Genomic DNA, 17,141 nt, shown 5'->3' with positions numbered 1-17,141 from the left:
GGTGTTAATCGCTGGCCTTCCAAAGAAAACTTTGAAGGAATATATGAAGAATTTGTCTTCAAGATTGTTGACTCCGTACTGAATCCAATTAGAAGTGGGAGAGCATATAGACTTCCTATGTTTGTGAACAATGAGCTTCCAAACCTGATTTCTCCAAATCCCAGTACTTTTATATGCTTGCTACAAACCTCCAAAGTGTTTGATGATTAGTTCACAACTTATATTCTTCAGTCATGACATTCCCTTCAGTCATATACAAAAATGAAAATACATACTGAAATTTTTAATGATGGGACATAGTTTTATGTGCTTGAAAACATAATTACAACCCGAACAAAATTTCCTTTAATTTGAAATGTTGCAAGCCATATATTGTTAATTTTTATGAATTGTGTTGTGTGGCCATCTTGGATTTCTCAGTCGCCATCTTGGATTTCTCAGTCGCCATGTTATGATGATGACAAATAGTAATGTCCATAAGAATAGTACTTCACATGACAATAAAACCTCACCTACCATTTTTTTTATGATGTTTCTATTTTAAAGCTGTTAACAGCTATTTGAACATTCATGGTGTTGTGATATGTTCAAAATTTCATCATAATATCTTAAAAAGATCTGAAGATACAGCTTTTTAAAGATAGGTAGTTCTGTAAATTGTGCATATTTCCTACCATTTTCAGTCACAAGCTTGTATGCATTTGAATAGGACTGATTTAATGTCCAGTGAACCATGCATTTTTTGATACTTTGAATGGTCATAACTTCAGTTCTAATGAATCGATTAAAAAGAAGAAAAAAAGAAAAAACATATTTCTTTGATTTTTATGCTCTTTTCAATAATGCTTAATTTTAATTTCTTTGACATAAAGAAAAAAATGGTCTGATATTGCTACTCCTAGTCTCTGTCATTACTTCTATCCATAGCCTCTCCTTGTAATAGTCAACAAAGATTACAATTATCTGACACTTATGATGATGATAGGATTAATCATGCTATGTAAGCATTCCAATTTGATATAAAATTTGATATAAAATTAATTAAAAAATACAAAGGAAATGTCATTGCACTCCTATTTTAATCAGATCACTAGTAAATCACTTTGTTAGAATTTTTATAAAATTTATATTGAACTTAAGAGATCATGTTATGGTTAGATTATTTTGTCATAAAAGATGAATTACATTTGTTACTCATGTACTTGGATGTTTTGAACGTCTTTAACACTTTGATACATGAGTGATGCATCTCCTATAAATTTTATTTAGTTATTTTGCAAAAAGTAGCCCATCTCATGGGCACGATAAATCGCTTGTAGTGTCACGGGTACGCTGAATCACTCACAACATCATGGACACAATGAATCGCTCACAACGCTATGGGTATGATGAATCATGGGTTGTTAAGCCTCCCCAACATCTCTCAGATTAATTCAAGTAAATATTTGTTTCTTTTTTCATTTTTATTTTTTCTACTATATGAACAATCACTAAGTTAAATATTTCCATTGAAAATGGCAAAAAAAAACTATAAAAATGTAATTGGACTCACTTTTATTTTAAACTTTTTTCATATTAAAATCAAAACTCAGCATGAATCCTAAATAAGTTTATTTTTTCATCAAATATGATGTATATTTTTTTCTTTTAGGCTGTGATGATTGACGAAACTGAGGTAACTGTTTGGTATAAAATTGGGACAATCGCCCTGGAGATCCACAATTATCAATTGGGATCCTATGCCTTCCAACAGGTGACCAATCTTTTCACAAAACGACTTTTTCACCATTTTTTTACCTGTGTTCTCTAAACTTTGCTTAACAATAAAGCAATAATAAATGTTCATTTTAGGCACAAATTATTTCTGCAAAAGTAGAACCGTTTTTTTTTCTTTCTTAATATATCTAAATGATCAATGATTTAATACTTAATACATGTTTATTGAAAATGAATGTTCCTTGTACAAATGTACAATAAATTTTACATCATTAAAAATAATCTGATAATTCATATTGTTTTCCAGGGTCTCAAATGTAATCCAAACCACTGGCCGTGCCTTGACCATGTAATTACTGCACTGTATGTCATTAACGACTACTGGAGTATGTTACCTTTTTACATTTCGATTCATTTGGTTTTTAATACATTTTATTTCTAGTATTTTAAGATGAATTCAATTAGAAAATAATGAAAGTTTAACCTTTTTTCTTATCTGCTTATGCATGCATCTGCTTGTATGCCTGTTGCATAAATTTTCCATAGACATCATCATAAGCAGTTGGTGGGCGACAATAAGGATCCATGTGTTGATAGGAATTCATCTGAAATGTGTACCTCATTAGATCAGATTTTTGCATCTGTGCGAATATAAACTAATTTCTTTCAGGTAGTATGGTGCATACTGTTAAGGAATAGATAACAACACTAGCTGTCTGTATATATTACCTATTTCGTGGCAGTATTATTTTTTAAGTTATGTGTAGATAGATCTTAGGTGCAGGATATTTGATGGAGGGTGCTTTAAGATCAGCTAGGACATCATATGAAAGGTATTTTATTTAAATTTAAAGTTTAAATGTGTTACTACCAAAATATTTTAGTGAAGTTAAGATGTCATATAAAACCTAGAGAAAATTGGGTATTTAGACCTGACCTCCTCTGATGGTAGTTCAGAAGTAATGGAGTCCATTAGTTAAATTGAATAAAATCTCGCTTGTCTTCAAGATTTTCAGGTTACTTGTTTCAGGAGAACAGTACCTTCCAAATGGATTATATAACAGAATAACTAGCATATAAAACGGACATTAAACCAAATATGATGATGATGATGACTAATTAGAATGTATAACATTGCATTGTCAGCAAATAATTCAAATGCCATTAAAAACAGATTATTTTTGTTCTTTTTGTTATTATAGCCTGTCTGAAGTTTATAGCTAAAGCACTACAGAAAGATTGTGAATATATGAAGGCCATTGCGTTCCGTGACAAAATCTTTTCAGAGCAACCCTCATTACAATTTGATTCAGCTTCTTTTTTTCAAGCTTGGTAAGTTTTATTTTCAATTAAATCTTATTCTGGTTTGAATGAATGTGGTATAATTGAACTGGTGCAGATTGGACTCTTATTAAACTAGATAAGTTTAAAAGAAGGAAAACTCTAAAATACCACAAACTTGTTGACTAGTTGGCAGATATGGCCAAATGTTAGAAAAGCATTTCATCCAAGGTATGAAAATTGTTAAAAAAAATGTTTTTACAATAGGCTTTAAAAATAAAGTACAAGATTCAATTTGAAATTTATTTATCTTCAAAGTGCACTTTTATAAATTTTACAAAGTAAGGTATAAAAATTTAATTTAAATTGAATCAAAAAATTACCTTGGATTTATTTTATGTAATGTACAATCTGTTGCACTTAAAAAAAAAATCATTGAAAATTTTATCTATATCATTAATTGCTAGATGAAAGATAATGTTTTTAAATTGCAACAAAATGTACATTACATAAAATAAATCCAATGTAATGTTTTGATTCAATTTAAATTAAATTTTTATACCTTACTTTGGAAAATTTATAAAAGTGCACTTTGAAGATAAATAAATTTCCAATTGAATGTACCTTTATTTTTAAAGCCTATAGTAAAAACGTTTTGTTAACAATTTTCATGCCTTGGATGAAATGCTTTTCTAACTTGTATCTTATCTTTTTAAGATTATATTTTAAAACTCTCTCTCTATTTCAGTTTGTATTTCTCCTCACACCACAACTCATTTTTGCAACCCCCTCTTTGTATTATTACAGGTCCGAATATTCTCTCTGTTTCAGTTTGTATTTCTCCTCACACCACAACTCATTTTTGCAACCCCCTCTTTGTACTACAGGTCTGAATAATGAGAAATTTTGTTTTTAGACTTCTTTCAGAATAGAAAATCTTTAAAATTTAATAAGGAACATATTTCATATAGGTTTCATTAACAAATATTCAGTACATAACGAGAAAAATAGAGATGAAAATTTCAAAAGGACTGTATAACTGGTTATGGTCAATAGTAGTCCTTGCCGGCGAAAGTCTTTGTTAGTTTATTATTATTTAAAGCATTTTGTGTCCTGCTCTTTCGCGCGAAGACTAATTAAAAGATCTAGAATGCTTGTGTGTGTGGGGGGGGCGTGTGTTCCTTTGAAGTGAGTTAATAGTTTATATAATTTGCTATCTGATGTATTTTAGCCATTTAAGCACCATTACAAAAAAAAAAGAAAAAAAATTTAAGTTGAATAATGAAAGATATGAGAGAATTGAAAATAGTGAATAGAATAAACAAACTTTGATTATTTATAAAGACAGTTTGACGAGTATTTGTTAATATTGGATTTGAAGATGATCACATGGTAATGCAGTCTTTTGGCAATGTATTCCACAAATGGGAATTTCTGTGAAAGAAACTTTATTCAGGAAAATTCTGTTTGATGTTTGAAAAATTGAAAGAAAGGGTGCTTGGAGCAACACCCCCCCTAAATGTGACAGCACTATTCAATCAAAGGACTCGTCCAAATACACTTGAAATCACATATTTTCTAGAACAATAAAATGATCCAAGCATTTTTATAGGGAACGGCAATGTTTCTATTGTACATTTAGAGTGAAAGTCAGTCTTCGGACTTTTATCAAAATTAGCAAGCTCTTGATCACCAAAGATCTTCAAAGACAGTTGTGTCTTCTGCATAGATGTCAACAAATGATCCCAGAATATAATTTAGAACAAATCAGAGATTTAGTATCACCTATTCGAATCTACATTATATGTTTTAAATCATTGTCAATGCATGTTTAGTATTAAACTGTGCTAGTGTTCAAGAGAGATGAAGAACAATTATGAATTATTTGAGCCATCCATAACTATAAAAGTTTGCCTTTCCTGAATAAATTCTGTATCAATTTTTTCCTCATTAATTAACTAATGTATTAAAATCCAAGTCAACTGATAAGCGACAATGTGTTGTTTTCAGTGATCCTGAAGTCCGCTCTCTCCATGTTGATAAAGAAGAAGAAGATGAGGTAAGAAAAAAATTTTTTTTTTTTTTTTTTTTCATGATACACGTCTAGCCATTGCATAGTTCTTTATATTATTTATCGTTTCTGGAACTATCCTTTTGACTGAGCTCTACATCCTCCCAGATATTACCATAAATAATATCTATTTATAAAACAGGGTTAGACTTAACTGTTGGTAAAAAAATTAGTATCTTTCCCTTGGGTACGAGTACAAAATTTAATTAATTTCTATCAAAATAAACTAGTAAGTCTTCAATAAATCAGTGTTTGAACTTTGTGAGACATTTTAACTGTTTACGTTATTTCTGTGTTTCATATCATATCTTTTAGCGTAGATATTGTTGTTCTTAATAAAAGCAAAGGACGTTTTATTAACCTCTTTCAAAACATGTCTCTTCTGAGTGTTCATTCCATAAGATATTGTTCATGTTGAAGTGTTTCAGATCATAACTCGTTAACTCTTCCTACATCTATAAGAGGACACAATCTTGGTAAATCCATGAATCCAGCCATATGTCTAAATCATCCAAGAATTACGAACTGAACCCATTATTGAATCCACTATGATAAGCATTTATGATTGCATGTTTTATAGTTTTCAGAGATCTTGTAAAAGTTAATTTTTCCTTATTCCTTTCATAGAGTACTTTGTTTTGGCATTGCCATAAAACAGAAAAGCGAAATTGCATGCTATTTCTTAGAGTTCTCATAATAGCAACAATACAATGATATTAGTAAAGAAAACTATTAATTTGATGCAAAAAAAAGCCATATAATGATGCTGCAAAGTGGCATGTCACCAGTCATTAAATCAGACAAAGTAAAAGAAAAGCAAGAAAGAGAAAGTGGAGGAAGTAAATTAAAATGAACATAGTACAGTGATTTGGCAAAATTTGGTCAGAAGAGGAGACACGATCAAATAATTATTTGGATAATACATAAATAATTAGATGGATAATACATAAATAATTAGATGGATAATGCATAAATAATTAGATGGATAATGCATAAATAATTAGATGGATAATACATAAATAATTAGATGGATAATACATAAATAATTAGATGGATAATACATAAATAATTAGATGGATAATACATAAATAATTAGATGGATAATACATAAATAATTAGATGGATAATACATAAATAATTATTTGGATAATACATAAATAATTAGATACATAAATAATTAGATGGATAATACATAAATAATTAGATGGATAATACATAAATTATTAGATGGATAATACATAAATAATTAGATGGATAATACATAAATAATTAGATGGATAATACATAAATAATTATTTGGATAATACATAAATAATTATTTGGATAATACATAAATAATTAGATGGATAATACATAAATAATTAGATGGATAATGCATAAATAATTAGATGGATAATACATAAATAATTATTTGGATAATACATAAATAATTAGATGGATAATACATAAATAATTAGATGGATAATACATAAATAATTAGATGGATAATGCATAAATAATTAGATGGATAATACATAAATAATTATTTGGATAATACATAAATAATTATTTGGATAATACATAAATAATTAGATGGATAATACATAAATAATTAGATGGATAATGCATAAATAATTAGATGGATAATGCATAAATAATTAGATGGATAATACATAAATAATTAGATGGATAATACATAAATAATTAGATGGATAATACATAAATAATTAGATGGATAATACATAAATAATTAGATGGATAATACATAAATAATTAGATGGATAATACATAAATAATTAGATGGATAATGCATAAATAATTAGATGGATAATTCATAAATAATTAGATGGATAATTCATAAATAATTAGATGGATAATACATAAATAATTAGATGGATAATACATATACATACAAAAGAATAAGAAACGTCAAACTAAGAAAGACAGTAAAATATCTGCAAAATCAATCTCATATTCTTTTGTTATTGTTAGTAACATTTTATTTGCCTTTATATTGAATGTAAAACTATTGTGTATTGTATGATTTTAATAGACATATTTTTTTTTCAAAATATCGATATATTAAGACTAGACATTTTTATGGAAAGAGCAAAATACACTTGCAACTCTTCTAAGCATACTTTTGTTCATTTTCATCTAAAACTTTTAGATTGAATCTGTTCAAACTGAAATAATTTAAAATTTGCATTTGCTTAGAAAACATTCAATTACTTAACATCATTTTTTAAATTGTTTTTGATATAAAAAGTTAAAGTATAAAAGTATATATGTGAAAGTGTACATATCTGTGTGTAGTAACAGGGTTAATCGGTATTTCTCAGGTTTAAATATGGGATAGCATTATATATTAAGGAAATTTTACTTTAACAGCAACCTTGATGTCAGTTTGAACATGTGAGAAAAGAGCTTTTAGCTCCCATATTGACACAGGACTATTGTTCTTATTTTTATATGAAAATTTTTTTATGTAAACCATTTATATTTAAAATACAATTCCTAGTTTGTCTTCATGTTAAAGGATATACCAGAAAACAGATGTTTTATTATATATATATATATATATATATATAATCTCCAGAGCAGGATTAAAACATTCTTTATTCCAAAGTGATATTCTGATGGGTATTTTTTTTTTCTATAACTTTTTTGTTGGTGATGTTTCTAAGTGTGTCATTTATTGCCAACTGAGAATCTCCTTAACTGTTATCCTTCAGTGACCTTTGGCCTTGGTAAGAGGTAACTCATTTTCTATTATAAGGTCTTTTTTGTCTTACATGAATAATTTAAATATCGAATTTATTTGATCTCAGTCAGTCAGAAAAAAAATATGGAATGCTTAAATGAAAATGTTTATGGTATCATATTTAGCATTTCTATTTCAACTATCAGGGGGCGGGAGTTTTCTGACACCGTAAGGAAATTAAAATCATAAATAATAGTAAGAAAAGTAATCGATAAAAAAAAATAAGTGAAACCTTTATTGAAGGTCTTTGGTATTTGTATATAAAATGTATGATGCTAATTATTCAAAATAGAAATAATCTGCTATTTCGAATACAATCTGAATTAACTTAATTTCTGTAGAGTTCTGGGTTTGATTTTTGTTACCATCTCCTGAAACATCCAATAATAGGTTTTTATAACTGTATTTATAATGGCTTGGTAGTATTTGTTACGTGTGATCAGTATTCATTAAAACATAATCCGGTAAGTTAAAATGTATGAGTTTCACACATTTTTTATAAAAAAGTATATATATCAAAGAAATTGTGGAAACTAACAAAAATTCAAATAATCTCAAAGGTATTTTATATTTATTCGCTTAAATAAGAAACCCCCCTTCTTTTTGGTTGTGTGTGCTTATATTTGCCCTCTATCACAACAGCGGAGTTACTATCTTTGAGAGGATATCTGAGAAAGTTGACCACATCCTGTCTGCTTATCCTTCAGCTAACATTCACATCTGTGGAGACTTTAATGTTCACAATGTAAAATGGTTAGCCCACTGAAACAACACCTGATGAGAGGAGGTTCTGTCATGATTTCTCCATTAACTCAGATTGTTCATGAATCCACCGATGTGCAAAGTCAGTCAGTATGCAAGTATCCTAGACATTTTATCACAACTTGGCCTGAGCTATGTTCATCCTTTGTTCTGTTTCCACTAGGATCTTTCAACCACTCAGTTGTATCAGTTGAGATAAAAATGACCTATCTCTCTCCATCTTACAGTATATCAATACTCTATGGCTGACTGGAATAGCTTCCATCCATATTAGATCTACCTCTGTGTTCCATGTTTAAAAAGAATGTGTCCTCTATTGTATCAGACCTGATGGAATGGTCAATTGTAGGTATAGACCACTTCATTGTCCTAAAATTTGAAAAGAATTGGATAAAAAAATTAAGCATCAATAGAAATAGTTCTAAACGTATATAGCACGAGATTTTTTTGTGTGTAAACAAAGCGTTCGTCAACTGACTTATGAACATAAAATATTGATTTTTTTTTTATTTTTGTTATTATTTAGAAAACATTTTTCAAAGTTCTTGATTGTTAACTATTCTGAACTTTATCTCATATTGTCCATCGATAGTTAAATTCAAATTTTATGATATCTTTATTATTATTAAATTATTAGAATACAGAATAATTACAAAACTCTCTCCCCTTCCATTTTATGAATGAATTTCTAAATAATAATGTTAATTCAACACAATAACATTTGTATAAAAATAAATGAAAAGCACGTTAAAACAGGATAGGGATGTTCAAAACAACAAATAATACATCTAAAAATGTTATAATATAAATATGTATAAAAATTATATTCTGTTACTGTTAATTAATAAATATGTAAAATTTCAGTTAAAATTGATTGATTTCCTGAATTTTGGTAAATTTTTAAGTAGGAGTGGGGTCGTGACTTTAAAACAAAGTCCCCTAAACTTCTGAAACGCTTTATTTAGAAACCCAGTTTCATTTTATTTTAAATCACATTCCCTGACACCAACAACCATATTTGGAAAAATGTTATTGAAGATTTTATACTCCTCCAAAACATTGTACAATTCTTCACTTATTATTGTACCTGTATTCAGCACAGCTCTAAGTTACTTGAAACCTAACGACGTTTCAAATACCGAAAGGAAACCTCTGTTGTAGCTGCCCAAATGTCTGTAGTTCATGAAATGCGGCTAATTTCAGTAAAAAACAGTTGAATTCTTGTTTTACTTTTGTAAATATATAAAATTATTTTGTAGTGAAGTATGTTTTTAATGGAATACTGTAATTTGGACTAAGTTTTGAAATAAGCCAATCTTGAATATCAACAGCAATCATTTCTCTTATCAAATAATGGATCTCTTGTGACCTGTGGTCAGTAATATCCCAAATTTTCTTTTTGGCCAATATTGAATCTGTAGTAGTTTGGTGTTTCGCTGGAGGCTCGTAGTTGTTGCCACTTGTTCTTGGAATGTCTGTCCTGTAATATTTACTGTGCTTCCTTTTCTTATCTGCAACTTTTGCTTCTTTTGAATGAACTTTTCTAAGATGGTTTAACATATTGTGTCGTAAAAGTTTTTGCTGATTTTACCACCTTTTTAACTATTTCTAACAACTCTAGCATAAAAGGTTTTTATCCAATTCTTTTCAAATTTTAGGACAAAAGAAATTAATATTTTGCTATTAAGTAGCGTTTGAACACAGTTTCTATCTTTACTTATCTTTGTACTACAAAGTGTTAACTTTGAGATATTCTAACTTTTGAATGGAAAGACGTACGTGTTGTGTTCGAATTCCGTAGCAAAGACAATTCTTTTCCCTGATTAACTAAAACAACTAGAAACGTCAATGGGTACAACTTCTGCTTCAAGTGCTCCGACCGCTTATTTGCAAAAAGTGATCTACTGCCAGCGGACATACTATGCTGACAGGTTTCATCATTAATAGTTGGATTTAAATAGCGATTTCTTCAACTATACAAATAACAACAAAAATATTAAAATACCATTTTAAAGTAAATTTTATTGTGAATCCAGTTATATAAGTTTTATTTTGATGGCGGTAGAAGAAATGTACTTGTTACTGACTTAAAAACTATGAATGTCAAATTAAATAGCAGTGTGCGCCTTCTCCAGCGCTGAACGTTATGATGTCTGGTATTGTTACTTTTCTACTATCGATACTGCAACCCCCAATTAAAAAAAAAATTATTTTTCGCATTTGCGGGTGGAATTGCTGACAACGATTATAACAGTAAAAGTTGGTTAATTTGTTTACATCAAAATAAGTCCATTTTACTTATTATTTTAAAGTTGAAAAGGTATAGTATTTTATTCTTTGACAAATAATTCAAGTAAGCATTTGTTTAGTCAAAATATTTATTTATTAGAATGATAGTTTTATTGTTTTTTAATGATACAATGTATATGTAATACATGTATACCCAATACAGAATATTTTCCTTTTTGGTAGAATTGATACGTTTTTATATCAATGTCATATATTATTACGGAAAATATTTGTTTACCTTATATTTGGTTTGTTTATTGGGTTAACTAATATTTCCACATTTAGCTATTCAGTAGTTTCTAGCAGAGTATAGATGTGATTTTAGTAGATGAAATTGGATAGAGTACCAGTAATCATTTTCAATTCCTCATCCAATTTTGATTTGGAACAAATCAGGGCACGATGTGTTAGGGTCCAAATTAAATTTATTTTACATATTTGAGGTAAAATGAATCTTAGCATATATATAGTTCCTTAAATGTGGATTCACAGTATATTGATGTAACTAGATGGTGTTTTTGTTATCAATTCATCAAGGAAAGCTATAGATGAATAACACTTTCGTTCAGTATGCATTTTATTATGTAAGGAGAAAAAATTATTTGCCTCCATTTGATTATTGAAGACAAAATCTATCATCCACATATTGGAAATAGACTAATGGTTTTATGGATCCAGATAGTAATTGTTCTTCATGGCGGCCTACAAAGGTATTCACCGTTGTCGATCCCAGGACAGTCCATGGATACATCTTTGATTTGCTGATACATTACATTGTTGAAACTGAATTCAACGGATGTAGTAGCAAATTTCCTCAGCTCAACTAATATGCTTTCAGAAATGGGGGAGATGATATAAAAAATCTGTACAGATATCTATAGTTAAAACAGATACTAATGTCATTAGAAAAGCAAGGGCGAAACCAGCAAGCTGCCTCCACCCTCTCTTTTTTCCCTCTCCTTTTCCTCTTTTTTCATATTTTTAAAAAACATGTTTTATGAGTTTAACTTTTAATAAGTTTTCCCTTCATAATTGCAAGATTCACCCTAAAAAAAATCATGAATTATATACGCATATATATATATATATATATATATATATAGACATTCCAAACTCACTGTTTGTTGAATACTATTATTGCTCGCTTACACAGCTTAATTCACTTCCATTTTAATGTTAATTCCTGATGGTTCAAGAAGTAAACATGTTCATTAGAAAGAGAAAGACCCCAAGTGCATGTTTGGGAGAGCAAGATGTAACTTTTTTGAAAAAAATTAAGATCTACCCCCCCCTCCCCAGTTTGAAGCATGGCAACATCATGTCTATATGCTGCTAGAAACCACTGAATAGCTAAATGTGGAACTATCTTAGTTAACTCAAAAATTAGACAAATCATATATCAGCAACAATTTTATATTTTTCATAACAACCAAAAATGATATTTATATCAAAATGTATAAATTGTACTAAAAAAAAATATTACGCATTAGATATTAGGTCAAAAATAAAAATAAATTTGTTAAATATTAAAAAATAAAGCTGAACACCTGTGTGTCTGATCATGAATAGGCTCTTATATGGTTGATTATTAAAGAAAACTGATCACATATAATGATAGAAGATGTATCGAGACACGGGAATGGGTATGTTTGATCTGGCATAATGACGATTCATTAAAATTGTGGGGTCTGCATACGCGCCTGGTCCACAAAGTATGGAAATAAAAAATTTACAAATTAAAAAAAAAAACGTTTACAAGTATTTTTGATATAGATGTACATAATAATACTTTGATAAGTACGTTTTAATTTAAATAGGGATGGTATAATAAAATTGTGGGGTCTGCGTTCGCACCTGGCCTCCATAGAATGGAAATAGGCACAAACTTTAATAAAGACTTTTCATATCTATCTGCGTAAGTATACTTTGATAATTATGTTTCAGTTTGAAGAAATATTGTATAATAAAATTATGGGGTGTTCGTTCACGCCTGACCTCCATAGAATGGAAATATGTCACAAAGTTTAACAAGGTTTTTTAATATAGATCCACAATATATTGTGATAAGTGTTTCAGTGTGAACAGGTATGGTATAATAAATTATGGAGTTTATCTATTTTATTTTTACTTTCATCATATTTTGCTTTGGTTTTGATACCTCCAAATTCAACCCAAATTTACAACACTTCCTTTTCATAACTTATCATACTTTCATAAATCAGATTCCATTTTCTGTAGGCTGTTTTTGTACCTAGTCAATGATGGGTACTTTTGCTAGTATGTAATATATATATATATATATATATATATATATATTTTTCAATAAATATTAAATTTTTTATACCTACAGAAATTAGTGTTTTGTGCTTACAGTCATCAGTGCAGGAAGTGTTAATTATTGCTGATCACGGGACTCAAACTGAAGCTTTGTGGGCCAGCGTTCTTACACTCATCTTCATATTCCAAATTTTTATTTGACACGCACAAAAAAAAAAATTTTTTTTTTTAGATAATTATGTATGTTTTTATGAGATTTTTGTTTGAGGTTGGGCTTGCCAATAAGACTCGGGGTTAGTAATATGATTGAAAAGAAGGATTTTTTAGAGGAAGGAGCTTTCCACTCACTAGTGGTAGGGTTAGGGTGCTACATTTCATGAAGCTTATTATTCAGAAGTTAATGTTAAGCTAATTTTTTGTTTTTATTTCTCCTAAAAAAACAAACTTGCAAAGAACTTATTTCTTATAGTAATTTTTACCTTAAAAAGGTTGAATGACGTCTGATTCCTTTTAAGTTTCACACATTAAGTTGTAATCTTGGATTTCATATATTTTTCCCATTGCCCACTCGCATCTCAGCTATTTGTCTTGTTAAAAAATAGAAACATGTATTTTAATCTAGTTTCCTTGTCACCTGAAAATGAAACAATTATTTTTTGTTTAAGTATATCAATGTGGCTCTTGAGATGCGGAAGAAGAGACGAACATTGTCATATGTGCCTCCATCACCACCCCATTCTCTTCCAAAACCAATTTTTGAATTCACGTAAGTAAAATCATTTATTTTTTATCTTGATTGGTTTGATTCAAATTAAATATTGCATTGACGAAGCAAATGATATGTATATGAATAGTAACCTATCATTCTTCTGTGAGGTGATGTATTATTTTTACATGAGGTGATGTATTATTTTTATGTGGGCATGATGCATTATTTTTACGTGAGGTGATGTATTATTTTTATGTGGGCATGATGCATTATTTTTATGTGAGGTGATGCATTATTTTTATGTGAGGTGATGTTTTATTTTTATGTGAGGTGATGTATTATTTTTATGTGAGGTGATGTATTATTTTTATGTGAGGTGATGCATTATTTTTATGTGAGGTGATGTATTATTTTTATGTGAGGTGATGAATTATTTTTATGTGAGGTGATGTATTATTTTTATGTTAGGTGATGCATTATTTTTATGTGAGGTGATGCATTATTTTTATGTGGGCATGATGCATTATTTTTATGTGAGGTGATGTATTATTTTTATGTGAGGTGATGTTTTATTTTTATGTGAGGTGATGTATTATTTTTATGTGAGGTGATGCATTATTTTTATGTGAGGTGATGCATTATTTTTATGTGGGCATGATGCATTATTTTTATGTGAGGTGATGTATTATTTTTATGTGAGGTGATGTATTATTTTATGTGAGGTGATGCATTATTTTTATGTGAGGTGATGCATTATTTTTATGTGAGGTGATGCATTATTTTTATGTGAGGTGATGAATTATTTTTATGTGAGGTGATGCATTATTTTTATGTTAGGTGATGAATTATTTTTATGTGAGGTGATGAATTATTTTTATGTTAGGTGATGCATTATTTTTATGTTAGGTGATGCATTATTTTTATGTGAGGTGATGAATTATTTTTATGTGAGGTGATGAATTATTTTTATGTTAGGTGATGCATTATTTTTATGTGAGGTGATGAATTATTTTTATGTGAGGTGATGCATTATTTTTATGTTAGGTGATGTATTATTTTTATGTGAGGTGATGAATTATTTTTATGTGAGGTGATGTATTATTTTTATGTGAGGTGATGTATTATTTTTATGTGAGGTGATGCATTATTTTTATGTGAGGTGATGCATTATTTTTATGTGAGGTGATGTATTATTTTTATGTGAGGTGATGTATTATTTTTATGTGAGGTGATGTATTATTTTTATGTGAGGTGATGCATTATTTTTATGTGAGGTGATGCATTATTTTTATGTGAGGTGATGTATTATTTTTATGTGAGGTGATGCATTATTTTTATGTGAGGTGATGCATTATTTTTATGTGAGGTGATGTATTATTTTTATGTGAGGTTATGTTTTATTTTTATGTGAGGTGATGCATTATTTTTATGTGAGGTGATGCATTATTTTTATGTGAGGTGATGCATTATTTTTATGTGAGGTGATGCATTATTTTTATGTGAGGTGATGCATTATTTTTATGTGAGGTGATGCATTATTTTTATGTGAGGTGATGCATTATTTTTATGTGAGGTGATGCATTATTTTTATGTGAGGTGATGCATTATTTTTATGTGGGCATGATGCATTATTTTTATGTGAGGTGATGTATTATTTTTATGTGGGCATGATACATTATTTTTATGTGAGGTGATGTATTATTTTTATGTGAGGTGATACATTATTTTTATGTGAGGTGATACATTATTTTTATGTGAGGTGATGCATTATTTTTATGTGAGGTGATGCATTATTTTTATGTGAGGTGATGCATTATTTTTATGTGAGGTGATGCATTATTTTTATGTTAGGTGATGTATTATTTTTATGTGAGGTGATGTTTTATTTTTATGTGAGGTGATGTATTATTTTTATGTGAGGTGATGTATTATTTTTATGTGAGGTGATGCATTATTTTTATGTGGGCATGATGCATTATTTTTATGTGAGGTGATGTATTATTTTTATGTTAGGTGATGTATTATTTTTATGTGAGGTGATGTTTTATTTTTATGTGAGGTGATGTATTATTTTTATGTGAGGTGATGTATTATTTTTATGTGAGGTGATGTATTATTTTTATGTGAGGTGATGTATTATTTTTATGTGAGGTGATGCATTATTTTTATGTGAGGTGATGCATTATTTTTATGTGAGGTGATGTATTATTTTTATGTGAGGTGATGTATTATTTTTATGTGAGGTGATGTATTATTTTTATGTGGGGTGATGTATTATTTTTATGTGAGGTGATGCATTATTTTAATGTGAGGTGATGCATTATTTTTATGTGAGGTGATGCATTATTTTTATGTGAGGTGATGCATTATTTTTATGTGAGGTGATGCATTATTTTTACGTGAGGTGATGTATTATTTTTATGTGAGGTGATGCATTATTTTTATGTGAGGTGATGCATTATTTTTATGTGAGGTGATGCATTATTTTTATGTGAGGTGATGCATTATTTTTATGTGAGGTGATGTATTATTTTTATGTGAGGTGATGTATTATTTTTATGTGAGGTGATGCATTATTTTTATGTGAGGTGATGTATTATTTTTATGTGAGGTGATGTATTATTTTTATGTGAGGTGATGCATTATTTTTATGTGAGGTGATGTTTTATTTTTATGTGAGGTGATGTATTATTTTTATGTGAGGTGATGCATTATTTTTATGTGAGGTGATGTATTATTTTTATGTGAGGTGATGTATTATTTTTATGTGAGATGATGCATTATTTTTATGTGAGGTGATGCATTATTTTTATGTGAGGTGATGTATTATTTTTATGTGAGGTGATGTATTTTATGTGAGGTGATGCATTATTTTTATGTGAGGTGATGTTTTATTTTTATGTGAGGTGATGTATTATTTTTATGTGAGGTGATGTATTTTTATGTGAGGTGATGTATTATTTTTATGTGAGGTGATGTATTATTTTTATGTGAGGTGATACATTATTTTTATGTGAGGTGATGTATTATTTTTATGTGAGGTGATGCATTATTTTTATGTGAGGTGATGCATTATTTTTATGTGAGGTGATGCATTATTTTTTTGTGAGGTGATGCATTATTTTTATGTGAGGTGATGTATTATTTTTATGTGAGGTGATGTATTATTTTTATGTGAGGTGATGCATTATTTTTATGTGAGGTGATGCATTATTTTTATGTGAGGTGATGTATTATTTTTATGTGGGCATGATGCATTATTTTTATGTGAGGTGATGTATTATTTTTATGTG

General features: G+C 28.7%; 1 protein-coding gene across 2 annotated transcripts in view; it reads left to right on the top strand.

The window, feature by feature from the left end:
* The window catches only part of LOC145260567 (calcineurin-binding protein cabin-1-like), a 567,854-nt gene that overhangs the window by 78,110 nt on the left and 472,603 nt on the right, over positions 1 to 17,141 (top strand). For both annotated transcript variants that reach the window (XM_080118824.1, XM_080118826.1), the window contains exons 5-9: positions 1,652 to 1,753; positions 2,024 to 2,102; positions 2,919 to 3,048; positions 5,008 to 5,056; positions 13,805 to 13,905. In XM_080118824.1, the coding sequence (XP_079974950.1) occupies positions 1,652 to 1,753; positions 2,024 to 2,102; positions 2,919 to 3,048; positions 5,008 to 5,056; positions 13,805 to 13,905 (461 nt within the window). The remainder of the gene's footprint in view (positions 1 to 1,651; positions 1,754 to 2,023; positions 2,103 to 2,918; positions 3,049 to 5,007; positions 5,057 to 13,804; positions 13,906 to 17,141) is intronic.

This window comes from Euprymna scolopes, chromosome 36 (genome assembly GCF_053919585.1).
Source record: "Euprymna scolopes isolate OS-2025 chromosome 36, ASM5391958v1, whole genome shotgun sequence".
Taxonomy (NCBI): Eukaryota; Metazoa; Mollusca; class Cephalopoda; order Sepiida; family Sepiolidae; genus Euprymna; species Euprymna scolopes.
Note: the sequence above shows the minus strand (reverse complement) of the source record. Positions and strands in the feature narration are given on the sequence as shown.